Raw genomic sequence first — 12,646 nt, 5'->3', positions numbered from 1 at the left:
ATGCAGGGGGTCGGACTCGATGATCTATTGAGGTCCCTTCCGACCCTAACATCTATGAATCTATGAATCTATGAATCAAAATTCTCCCTAAAATCGAAAACATAAGAAACAACTTGGAAGTAAAGTCAACCCGGAAAAAGAATATACATGTGACCAAAAGATGGCAGTGAAGGCTTTCTACTTCTAATTATAAGTTTTCAAAGGCCGTTTCAAACGTGAAAGCTTGCAAAGTCATGAGATTTTGAGACAGCGCTGGAAAAATCTTATTAAGACGTTAAAAAAAGGTCAAAAAGTAGGGGGGGAAAATAAGTATCCTGATAAAGTATAAAAGCTACTAGAAAAGGTTTCCTTTAACTGGACTTGCAGGAAAGGGAAATTTCCAGGCAGAGGCATGTTGGCGATGCCTTTGCCAAGAAAGGAAAATGCTTTTGCTTCAGTTTGATAGTTATATGCATCTTAGCAATTCTCAAAGCCTAGGGACAGAAATTACACATAAACCAGAATAAGTGATTGGAAACTGGTTCAAACCTGTAATATAGAAGAAGTTCAGTGCAAATAAACCACTTTCAAAATGGCCAAAACAGGTTGAAGATAAGCTTGGATGGATGTAGTATCAGACTTAATAGATTAAGGTTAAATTGGTTTACTGAACTTCTGTCCCAGATCCCTTCCAGATTCAAGTTAACTCACAATCCTCTCCAGGATGCTTTGCACCTCCCTGCGAAATTCCTCTTGCAGTGTGGGAGGGCTAGCCTTTCCCCAAGCAGGGAGGCATGCTCTAGTGCTCCCTGGCTTCTGGCCTGGTCACTGCAGGCATTTTCAGAATCAAAAGTGAATGTGTGTTCACTTGCTTACTAATTTAATCTATGCAGTTTAGGGCGTGTGTAGATGAAACAGGCGCCCTAAATTGAAGTGGTGGGTTTTAAAATACACTGCTTCAATTTAGGGCTGATTAAACCCCTGTGTCATGCACACCCCCTGCTGACTTAACTGCCTCTCCGGTGGGGAGGGGAGGGCAAGCTGCCAGCAGGCGGAGTGGTCCCTGGGCTGGGGGTGGGGGAGGCTGTGCTTCCCTCCATGGCAACGGCAGCCCTCCCCCACAGGCAGTACCTATCTGCTGGCACCTGGCTTGGGCAGTCCTGGGGGGCACTGCAACCACAGAAGGAAGCATTGGATGTCCGCACAGCTCAGGCAGGCTCCAGGGGCAGGAAAAAAAAAGATCAGACTCACTGCTTTTCTTGGGCAGAGCTGCTTTCCCGGGCTGCCGCCTGGCTTCCTGCAGGGCATCCTGCAGAGCTGTGGAGCTGCACGGAACCCTGTGCTTTGCTTCGTGGCTGTAGGGGCAGCAAACTAAAACTCCTCGAAAGGGTTTTAGTTTGCTGTGCCTCAAGTCATTTAAGGCACATTGTGCCACTGAATTTCCTACAGCGGCCAGAATTAATGAGCAATACACCGCTGAGGTGTGCAAACACTATTAGAGTGGTGCAAAAGCATTTAGCCCACTTTAAAGTGTCATGCACACATGTCTCCTGTTTTGTCTACAAACGGCCTAGGACTAACCTGCAAAGATTGAATCATTTCAGCCCCAGGATTTTTGACTGCCAGTACTTAGCCAAACTGTATTCTAAATCAGGGGTCGGCAACCTATGGCCTACAGGCCAGATCCAGCCCACAAGGCCATCTGGACATGGCCCAAGGACATGGGGTTTTGGTGGCATTTGGGGGGAGGGATGGAGATACTTTGGCAGCAGTCTCTCTCCCTATGCCGCTGCTGGGAAAAGTCCCACTGCTTGAAAAAGACTGAGAGCATTTTCCCTGTGCTACCATTGGGAAGGTGGAGTCCAGCAGAGGGCAACAAAAATGCTTAGGGGGCTGAGGCACATGATGTATAAGTAGGGACCACTGGAATTCATGCTGAAAGTGTACTACATGGTGGTTCCTTTAATTTTGTAGTTTTGAAGGGGAACAGAACGGAGTCAATCGCCATTATGTGTAAGCGAGCAGGTCACGTACACAGCTTAAGCTGTGAGGAAGTCAAAGGGCATGACCCCAAACTGCTAGGCTAAGCAGAAACTGAAACAATTCTAGTTTAGTAAAAACAGGATACTAGTATAGAAAGTGTGTGGCTATTAAATAGATTGATGTATCTGTTACTATGCATATGATGTCATACTTCCTATATCATACTTGCTATATAATCAAGCTGCGTGCGAAGTAGAACAACAGACAGTTACCTCTCGGGGCAGTTGTCTGTTCAGAATGCATTCTTTAATAAATCAAGTCTTTAAACTCATGTTGTTGTTCATCTGAGCCTCTGCCTAACGAACCTGGGGACAAGTTTTCCCCAACAGTTTCTCCCACATGTCCCCCCATCACTGATTGGCAGAGCAGCTTGCCAGTTGCCCCTGATGGCTGGGAAGCGAAATCCACAGTTTTAAAGATGCTGCACTTTTTGCCTCTGGTCTGGTCAGCAGCAAGCCACAGGACCACCGGGGCCCTTCTGTCAATCAGCAGCAGGAAGCAAAAGCTGCAGCATATTTAAAACTACAGTTTTTGTCTCCCTGCTGATCAGTAGCACAGCCCCTCTGACGATCAGTGAGTAACACAGCCCCTCTGACAATCAGCGGTGGGGGAGGTGCGTAGGGGAAACTGCAAGATTAAAGGGACCATGCAGCACACTTCCAGCATGAATTTCCGTAGTCCCTACTTATGGGGAGAGGCTGAGGATACTTGGCTTATTTAGTCTGGAGAAGACTGGGGTGGGGATTTAATTACAGTCTTCAACTATCTAAAGTATAGTTCCAAAGAGGATGGAGCTAAACTGCTCTCAGTGGTGGTAGATGACAGAACAAGGAGCAATGGTCTCAAGTTGCAACAAGGGAAGTTTAGGTTAAATATAGGAAAATCTCTCTCAGTAGGAGGGTAATAATGTACTGGAACAGCTTACCCAGAAAGGCTGTGGACTCTCCATCCTTGGAGGTTTTTAAGACCCGGGCAGACAAAGCATTAGCTGGGATGATCTAGCTGGGGACGGTTGGACATGGTCATGCTTTGAGAAGGGGGTTGGACCAGATGACTTCCTGAGGCCCCTTCTAATCCTAATTTTCTATGATTCTGTTCTATGAGAAGTGGCAGCTGGGTCCTAATGCCCACTCATCCACATCTGAAAAAAACTAAGTCAATCCAGCTGGCAGCTTTAGAAGGTTGCTGACCACTGTTATTAAATCATCAACCCAAACATCTAAATCACACCCCTAAATATTCAACATATAAAACACAAACTTTGAGGAAAGGGTGTTTCTTTTCTGCCTGAGAAAAGCATTTAGAATAAAAGAAAACCACTTACCAAAAGAAAATTTATCGATGATGCCATAAGATGCAACTTTGCATCAGCTAGAAGGTCAAAGACTGCAATGCGATTCATATTATCAACCACCACACTACGACAAAGAAAGCTGCAGAAGAGAGTAGAATTAAAAATTAGTCTCTCTGTCATGCTTTTTTATTTCCCATGCTGATGTCCACTGTTTGAACATACCAGCTATTCTCCTAGACAAAAGGCAAAAAATACCTTTATCAACAGATAAGACCAGATAAAGAAAAGGAGAAAGGAGCCACTTCTAAAACAGTACTTTAGTGTACTGTATCCATAACTGAAACCTAGATTTCAGTTCATGTCTCCACTTGAACAGTCATTGTAAGCAGGCTCTGAAAAATTCCACATGTCATTTTTAGGTATTTTATGCTACGTAACAGGCTAGATAACAAAAAAAACTCAGGTACTTGGTAAATATACTTTAAAGTGCCACCATTCTTCAGTGGTAAAGAACACTGCTGCTTTCTAGAACCAAGCACCCCACAGGGGCCATGTGATCTTTGATATTAGTGGTAGATCAACATGAGTAAAAGGAGCAGAATCTGGCCCTACACAGCTAGACTGTGACCCCCTACATGTGACCACAAGATGATCAAGTTCAGGATCCTGACAAAAGGAAGAAAGGAGAACAGCAGAGTATGGACCCTGGACTTCAGAAAAGCATATTTTGACTCCCTCAGGGAAGTGATGGGCAAAACCCCCAGGAGGCCACTCTGAGGAGCAAAGTCATCAAGGAGAGCTAATTGTATTTTAAAGAAACCTTACTGAGGGTGCAGGAACAGACCATCCCGATGTGCAGAAAGAATAACAAATATGGCAGGCGACCATCTTGGCTTAGCAGATAACTCTTCAGTGAGTTTAAACACAAAAAAGAAGCTTAAAAGAAGTGGAAGAAGCTTGAACAGATGACTAGGGATATTGCTTGGGCATGTAGGGATGAAATCAGGAAGGCCAAAGCACAACTGGAGTTGTACGGGACGTGAAGGATAACAAGAAGGGTTTCTACAAGTATGCTAGCAACAAAAGGAAGATCAGGAAAAGTGTAGGTTTCTTACTGAGCAGGGAAGGCAACCTAGTGACAGATGAAGAGGAAAAGGCTGAAGTACTCAATGCCTTTTTTACCTCAGTCTTCATAAGCAAGGTCAGCTCCCAGACTACTGCACCTGGCAGCATAGCCTGGGGAGGAGGTGAGTAGTCCTCAGTGGTGAAAAAACAGGTTAGGAACTATTTAGAAAAGCTGGATGTGTCCAAGTTCACAGGGCCCGATGAGATGCACCTGAGGATGCTGAGGGAGCTGGCCAGTATGATTGCAGAGCCGCTGGCCATCATCTTTGAAAACTCTATGGAGATTAGGGGAGGCCAAACGATATGAAAAAGGCAAATATAATGCCCATCTTTAAGAAAAGGAAGATGGAGGATCCAAAGAACTACAGACTGGTCAGCCTCACCTCAGTTCCTGGAAAAATCAGGGAGCAAGTCCTCAAAAATCCATTTCTAAGCACTTGGAGAAGTAGGTGATAAGGAACAGTCAGCATTAATTCACCAAGGGCAAGTCAAGCCTGACCAACCTGATTGTCATCTATGATGAGATGACTGGCTCTATGGATGTGGGGAGACCAGTGGATGTGATATACCTTGACTTTAGCAAGGTTTCTGATAGTCTCCCATAACATTCTCTCAAGCAAGTTAAGGAAGCATGGGTTGGATGAATAGACTATAAAGTGGATAGAAAACCAGCTGGATCATTGGGCTCAGAGGGTAGTAGTCAATGGCTTGATGTCTAGTTGGCAACCAGTATCAAGTGGAGTGTCCCAGAGGTCAGTTCTGGGGCTGGTTTTGTTCAATATTTTCATCAATGACCTGGAAGATGGCAGAGTGCACCCCCAGCAAATGTTAATGATCTGGAAGATGGGATAGAATGCACCCTTAGCAAATTTGTACATGACACCAAGCTGAGGGAAATAATAGATATGCTGGAGGGTAGTGCTAGGATTCAGAGTGGCTTAGACAAATTGGAGGATTGGATCAAATGAAATCTCATGAGGATCAATAAGGACAAGTGCAAAGGCCTGTGCTTAGGATGGAACAATCCCATGCACTGTTACAAGCTTTGGACCAATTGTCTAAGCAGCAGCTCTCCAGAAAAGGACTTGGGGGTTACAGTGGACAATAAACTGGATATTAGTCAACAGTGTGCCCTTGTTGCCAAGGCGGCTAACAGCATACTGGGCTGCATTAGTAGGAGCATTGCTAGCAGATCAAGGGAAATAATTATTCCCCTCTATTCTGCACTGGTGAGGCCATATCTGGAGTATTGTGTCCAGTTTTGGGTCCCCAACTACAGAAAGGGTTTGGACAAGTTGGAGAGAGTCCAGCAGAGGGCAACAAAAATGATTAGGGGGCTGGGGTACATGACTATTGAGGAGAGGCTGAGGAAACTGGGCTTTTATTTAGTCTGCAGAAGAGAAGACTGAGGGGAGATCTGATAGCAGCCTTTAGCTACTTGAAGGGCAGTTCCAAGGAGAATGGAGCTAGACTGTTCTCAGTGGTGGCAGATGACAGAACAAGGAATAATGGTCTCCAGTTGCAGCAGGGGAAATTTAGCTTGAATATTAGGAAAACCTCTCTCACTAGGAGGGTGGTGAAGCACTGGAATGGGTTACCTAGAGAGGTGGTGAAATCTCCATCCTTGGAGGTTTTTAAGGCTTGGCTCGACAATGCCCTGGTTGGGATGATCTAGTTGGGATGGTCCTGCTTTCATAGACATTTCATAGACATCAGGGCTGGAAGGGACCTTGGAAGATCATCGAGTCCAGCCCCCCGCCCAAAGGGCAGGAAGTCAGCTGGGGTCATAGGATCCCAGCAAGATAAGCATCCAGTTTCATCCTGAATGTGTTCAATGAAGGCGCTTGAACCACCTCCGGTGGCAGGCTGTTCCAGACCTTGGGGGCTCGGACAGTAAAGAAGTTCTTCCTTATGTCCAGCCTGAAACGATCTTGAAGTAGTTTGTGACCATTCGACCTCGTCATCCCTTGGGGCGCTCTGGTGAACAAACGTTCCCCCAGATGCTGGTGGTCACCCCTGATAAACTTGTAGGTGGCCACCAGATTGCCCCTGAGCCTGCGCTTTTTCAGGCTAAAGAGCCCCAGGGCTCTCAGCCTGTCATCGTAGGGTCTGCTTCCCTGACCTCTGATCATGCGCGTGGCTCTTCTCTGGACTCTCTCAAGCTTCTCCACATCCTTTTTGAATTGTGGAGCCCAAAACTGGACACAGTACTCCAGCTGCGGCCTCACTAAGGCCGAGTACAGGGGGAGAATGACGTCCCGGGATTTGCTTGAGAAGCATCTATGGATGCAAGCCAGCATTTTGGTCGCTTTACTAGCCGCTGCATCGCATTGCAGGCTCATGTTCATCTTGTGGTCAATGATGACCCCCAAGTCTCTTTCTTGCATAGTGCTAGCCAACATAGCACTGCCGAGCCTATAAGGATGCTGCAGGTTTTTTTTCCCCAAGGTGGAGAACCTTGCATTTATCGGCGTTGAACACCATCAGATTCTCGTCTGCCCACTTTTGATTCAGGGGGTTGGACTACATGACCTCCTGAAGTCCCTTTATGATTCTAAGGACTCACTTCAGCTGCTGACAGTCTGTGATTACTTTTCAAAGTGATTTTTTGAGTATTTTATATTTCAGTACAATTATTCATAACAATCTACCTACAGTTTAACCATTGTAAATGATATAACAATCTACCTACAGTAAATTTTAATTTAAAATGTAAAGATTGTAAATGACAACAATCTACCTACAATGTCAGCAAAAGACAATTACTTTTACTGGACAAGCTCTATTAAAATGCTTGAAGAGCTTTATCTGTATGTTATGAGCAGCTCCTTAAAGTGTAATATGAATGTACCTAATATACTATAAATAAATATATAAAACATACTGGAATCCAAAATAAACCAAAAGAAAAAAAGTTTTTAAATTTGTCTCTTATTCACTTGGCATGAAATCTTACCTCAGAGGCAACCATGTCTTTACTACGTATCCTTCTAATCTCTAAATTAACATTCATTCTATACCAGGCTCATAATGAGGCAACTGTCTGCAGTGAAAGGGACATACTTTCAACCCAAACATTCTGCAAACATTTGCCCTTGTGAGTAAATTTATGCATGTCAGAAGGTCTCTACAGTAATGTAACCAAGGGCAGGAGGCCTTGGTTTACAAGTGTTTACAAGTGGCTGCTGCTGGACCAGCCGCTATTGTGCCACCAGTAGTACAGTCAGTCATGCTGCTCCATGCAGCAGTATTGCCCAGAGCATTCAGTTGTTATGTTACACCACTGGGTAGGTCACCAGGGAATAAGTGTTTGCAGGACCTAGTTTGTATCATCTACTACTAACACTGAAGTCTACTGGCTGAAGTTAATTATATGTCTTATGCCATATATTCCAGCTCAGGAGTGGCTTAACTATTGCACAGCACACACATTCATTCATAAGTTACACATACATATTTATATTGTTATAAATAAATACATACAAGTCTGGTAGCCTAATATTTCATCTACACTGAAAATTTCAGGAAAATCTTTCATCTTTAGGCACTCAGTGGTGAAGCTCCACTGCTGTAAGAACTGGCGGGGATGCTATAGTCAACTGGCTGCTAATATTTTTACTAGTGTCACCTAGATGTGCTTCGAGTTAAATAGGTATAGCCAATCCAAGCACGTAGCACCAAGAGAATGTTCTCACATGACAACCAATGTAAACTGCATTCCCTTATAGTCTTCTGGTCTAGAGCAGGGGTTCCCAAACTGTGGTACGGGTATCCCTGGGGGTACACAAAACATCCCTGGGGTGTATGTGGGAGAAACTGTGTAATGATTTAATTTTCATTATAATAATAATTGGCATTTAAGGTGTTAAAATATAAACAATATGCTGGTAGGGGTAGGCGGGCAGCTGGCAAATCTGGAAGAAGGTAGGCAGTAAGAAAAAGTTTGGGAACCTCTGGCCTAGAGCCTGTTGGCTGTACTAATTGTTCCTGATAAGTTCAATTGAGACAATGCAACTATCCTGCCACATGGTGGACTCCTCTACACACAGATCATTTTGTGTGAGCACATGTTCAAAATCTAGGATGCTGTACTTAATAAAGACTTACAATAGCATTCTAAGATGCAAAATTTTGTGTGAATATCCATTTCCCAGTTTCCTATAGCAAATAGTGAGTGCATAGATACCAGGGTACAGAGTGTAGCTTGAGAAACTAGATTAAAGAGAAGGAATTAAAAAAAAAAAAGAATGATTCAGAACATACAAGTAATACAGAAGATTTAACACTCCTAGGGGAAAAAAAAGCAAATTATACATCAACGTACATTCATATATATCAGAAAGAGATCTGTTATTAAAAAGTACATCACACTATTCCCACTGATAATTTAATCATTCTATGATTATTTCTGAAATCCCTACCTGTATTTACAGCTATAAATGTTCACTCTGGCTTCCATCACTGGCTCAGGGCTGTTTATTATCACATTAGCAGTGTATAACTGATCATCTTCATTGGCATATTCAAGCACTACTGCGTAGCGACCAACTTGGGGAATGTTCAGTATCAGCTGTAAATCGATCTATTAGACATTGAACAAAATAAATCTGAATCTCACTGAAAACAATCATTAGATTTATAGAACACTTTACACAAGCTTTACTTGGCTTTGTGGAGTTAAAAGTGTACATAAAAGATTACTTTGCCTACCACCAAAAATGCAGTCATCTTTCTTTTGAGTTCTCTCATGCAAATTGTTTGAAAAAAAATCTATTTATTTTAATGCTTTGAGAAAGCTGTGTGAAAAATGTAATACAGCTGTAGTGTTTTTCTTTTTGTTGTAAGATGCTGTATAATTGAAGTTATAATCCTAATGCTAAACAGACTTGTTCTCTAACCCCCTGATCCTGTGAAAACTTAAGCATCCACTTCTATTTATCTGATTAGTCACAGTTCAATGGGAATACTTACAAACATAAGTATATGAACAACTGGGGCCTATGATATAGGATGTTGCTATTTTAGTGCACATTTTCAAGAACAAACTGCAGAACAGAACATTAACAGGAGACAAAGCTGATCATTGTCTTTTGTGTAATTCCCATACAAGTTATTAGATCAAATAAGGTTTTTTTTCCTATAATGGTATTGCTGTAATAAAACAATATAGGATAAAACATGACTGGTTTACGGGGTTGATGATGGCATAATTGTTCAGCTTTTTGGTTTTTTTTTTTAAATGCCTATGTTAGTAAACTGTGTACACATGCATTTAAGAAAAATTATGAATTCAAAAATTTCCTTTTTAAGCCATAATTTCTGAAAAACATTGTAATTATTTTGGAAATGATCTGACAGTAACTCATCCAAAATTTAGGGATTTCAGAGAATAAATTCTCAGGAAACTTTTTACCTTCATTAGATTAAAATATTGACTCAAATCATAGTTTCATATTTGTTGCAGGACTGGTGTAAGAACAGTCAATACACTGAACTGTACTCTTAGTCCTGATTTTTGAATCCCAAGTAACTTCACAGAAGCCAACAGAGCTATTCTGAGTTTCCAGCAGAATCTTTCCCAAGAGGTTTCTAATTAGCAATACAGATGTGACTACAATCAACAACCATTAGAAGGTCTACAAGAATCTGACCTCTCTTCCATAGATATGCGACATCACTGGATGTTCAGGAGTTGGCTGTTGAACAGCTATTTTTCTGTATTCTCCCCCATGCATAAAATATGTTGCCTCTGAACTGAGGACACAGGAAAATCTGTCCAGTGGCAAATGCTGATAAAGTAAGCAGCTTATGAAAACAAAAACAAAAACACAAACACAGGAATGACAATGATTACCAATTATAAATTGAAACAGTAACATTAGAATTACCTAAAATAATTGGCTTATTATAAAGTGTGTATATTAACTTATCTCTTGTAGCACGTCTTGAATAAGTGCAAGGCTCTGTAACTTGTAACTGCAAGACGGACGCTTCATAGTAATCACTAGGTAATAGCACCATGTAATCCTAGGAACAAAGAATGCTCAGACCACACAGAAGATTATAAAAAGTAAGTATCTCCATTTTTATAATGAACTGATGGAAAATCAAAATCAGCTGCATTGACAACTTTGTGGCAGGGGCGCTTTAACTAAAGTTTGTTGAATGAGTTTTAGTTAAATGTACCCGTTGCCATTTTGAAACACAGGACTCTGAATACATGAGACACAGTTAGAGCTGCTCTAATTAAAATGCCACAGGCCCCCAAGCCCCCACTCCAGAGCACATGTATAGGCAGTGTTATTTGTGGAAAGAGTTTCAAACTGGACTTGAGGCCAACTTTGGATAAGTCACTCAGATTTGGCTAAAATCTGAAGATTATTGATTTTTTTATTAGTATTTGTGGATTTAAAAAATCCAGCCATAATTTATTGAGCTGTATAATTAGTATTAGTTTTATCTCTAGGCATAGTTGTAAAGTGTGAAACACAAAATTAAGCAGGTGAAATTCAGATGAGAGAGGGGGGTAAAATACCAAACTATAAAATTTTATTTTTCTTTTTCAAAATAACATTTTCCTGCTCTCCCCTACTGCTGAATTTCACATCTTTTATAAGACTATGCTTGGCAACTAACTTTGGACAATTCTATTATTCTCTTCCCAGTTCTCAGAAACTACAAATCCTTTATTTTCCTCATTCATTTCCTTACCAGCAGGACTCCCTCTGCCATGATATTGACAATCCACGTTCCCGGAATAAGTGAGAATGTTTCTGCAAAGCTGTTTCCTGGGACAGAGACAAAAGCTGGCTCCTTGCTGGGTGGGAAAACAATCTCTTTGCTCTGTGTTGCCCCTGTCACAAAAAATGAATTAATAAAAATATTGGGTTATGTCAAATGACTCCATTTTCCCATCCCAGTTCTCAGAACTAATGCTTTCATTCACAAAAATTAGACTTGACAGCAACTGACTAGTACTGCTCTTTCAATACACATTTGGAATATATTCTACAATACATATTAAGCTATGGACCAATGTGACTATTGTCCTACGCATTCTCATGAGGCTCAGAAAATGCGTTCCAGAAAAATCAGAAACATCTCTTTCTTCCTCTGACCACTTGCCAGTTTTGGAAAGCTTTGAAACATTTCCATTGTTTTGCACTGTATCTGTCTCTGCAGGGGCTTCATAAACACAACAAAAGACCATTCTTGTGGTCTGTTCAGCTGATCCAAAGCAGCAGGTAACAGACATCTTGAGACAGCTGGTTCTCATGAGCTTTCCAGCAAAGTTTGCAGTCAGGAGATTCTAACAAGCATCTAAAATTTTTAGTATCTAACACTAACTTAAAAGTACTTCTGCTGGCAGTTAATGTACAGCAAAAACATAACTGTAGTTTTCCTTCACTGTAAAAACTATAAAGGATTTTCTTTAGTGAAACCATTACATACAGATGGGACTTCTCTATGGTTCTCTCTCCCCAACTGTTTAACACAGTCTATGTTACCTAATATCACAAGAGTCTCCATAGGATGTCTATAGATGTGCTTGTTCACATTCAATTAGAATGCTCCAGTGTTGCCTCACCATTATGCCCCCATGCATTTCAAAATGTCCACAGGGACACTTTATCTAAACCTTGTCAATTGAGCTTCAGATAAAACATCCCGTAGCCATTTTGAAATGCGCAGAGGCTTAATACACGTGATGGTGAGCCATTTTAATTAAAGCAGCTGTTTGGGAACTGCTCTAATTAAAATGCCCCCCCCCCAGCACATGTATAGGCAGCCCATATGTCTGCTCCAAGTTATAAAAAGGACTGATGCCTACACTATAGTAACTACTGTAAAATAATGCAAATAATAGACATAAGCAAAAAAGCAGAGTTCAATCTAAGCCGGGGTGGGAAAAACATGGCTCGCAGGCCACATCCGGTCCATGCGGCCATTGTATCCAGCCCACAGAGCCCCTAAAAAATTTAGAAAATTAATATTTATCTGTCTTTGGTTCCAGTCAAAAATGACAGGGACCAAGGGCAGTAGGACCCAGCAGGCTCCTGCAACAGCGGGGCCCGCATGGCCCTGCCCCCCCCAGCTGGAAGCCCCAGAAGGGGCTTCTGGCATGGGACCATGTGGCTGCACCTGCACGGGAACCTCAGGCAAGGGGGGAAGGACCGGGGAGGGGACACTCCGGGCAGGGAAAGA

General features: G+C 42.1%; 1 protein-coding gene across 6 annotated transcripts in view; it reads right to left on the bottom strand.

The window, feature by feature from the left end:
* The window catches only part of LOC102386555 (laminin subunit alpha-3), a 134,312-nt gene that overhangs the window by 92,995 nt on the left and 28,671 nt on the right, over positions 1–12,646 (bottom strand). For 5 of the 6 annotated variants that reach the window (XM_025213874.1, XM_025213868.1, XM_025213877.1 and 2 more), the window contains 5 exons: positions 11,153–11,295; positions 10,368–10,468; positions 10,093–10,246; positions 8,863–9,023; positions 3,347–3,455 (listed from right to left, as the gene is read on the bottom strand). In XM_025213874.1, the coding sequence (XP_025069659.1) occupies positions 3,347–3,455; positions 8,863–9,023; positions 10,093–10,246; positions 10,368–10,468; positions 11,153–11,295 (668 nt within the window). Of the gene's footprint in view, positions 1–2,947; positions 2,995–3,346; positions 3,456–8,862; positions 9,024–10,092; positions 10,247–10,367; positions 10,469–11,152; positions 11,296–12,646 lie in introns of those variants that run through there. The other variant, XM_025213888.1, reaches the window with a different exon arrangement.

The sequence above is a fragment of the Alligator sinensis genome, unplaced genomic scaffold (assembly GCF_000455745.1).
Source record: "Alligator sinensis unplaced genomic scaffold, ASM45574v1 scaffold117_1, whole genome shotgun sequence".
Classification (NCBI taxonomy): domain Eukaryota; kingdom Metazoa; phylum Chordata; order Crocodylia; family Alligatoridae; genus Alligator; species Alligator sinensis.
This window is presented reverse-complemented; position numbering and strand designations above follow the sequence as displayed.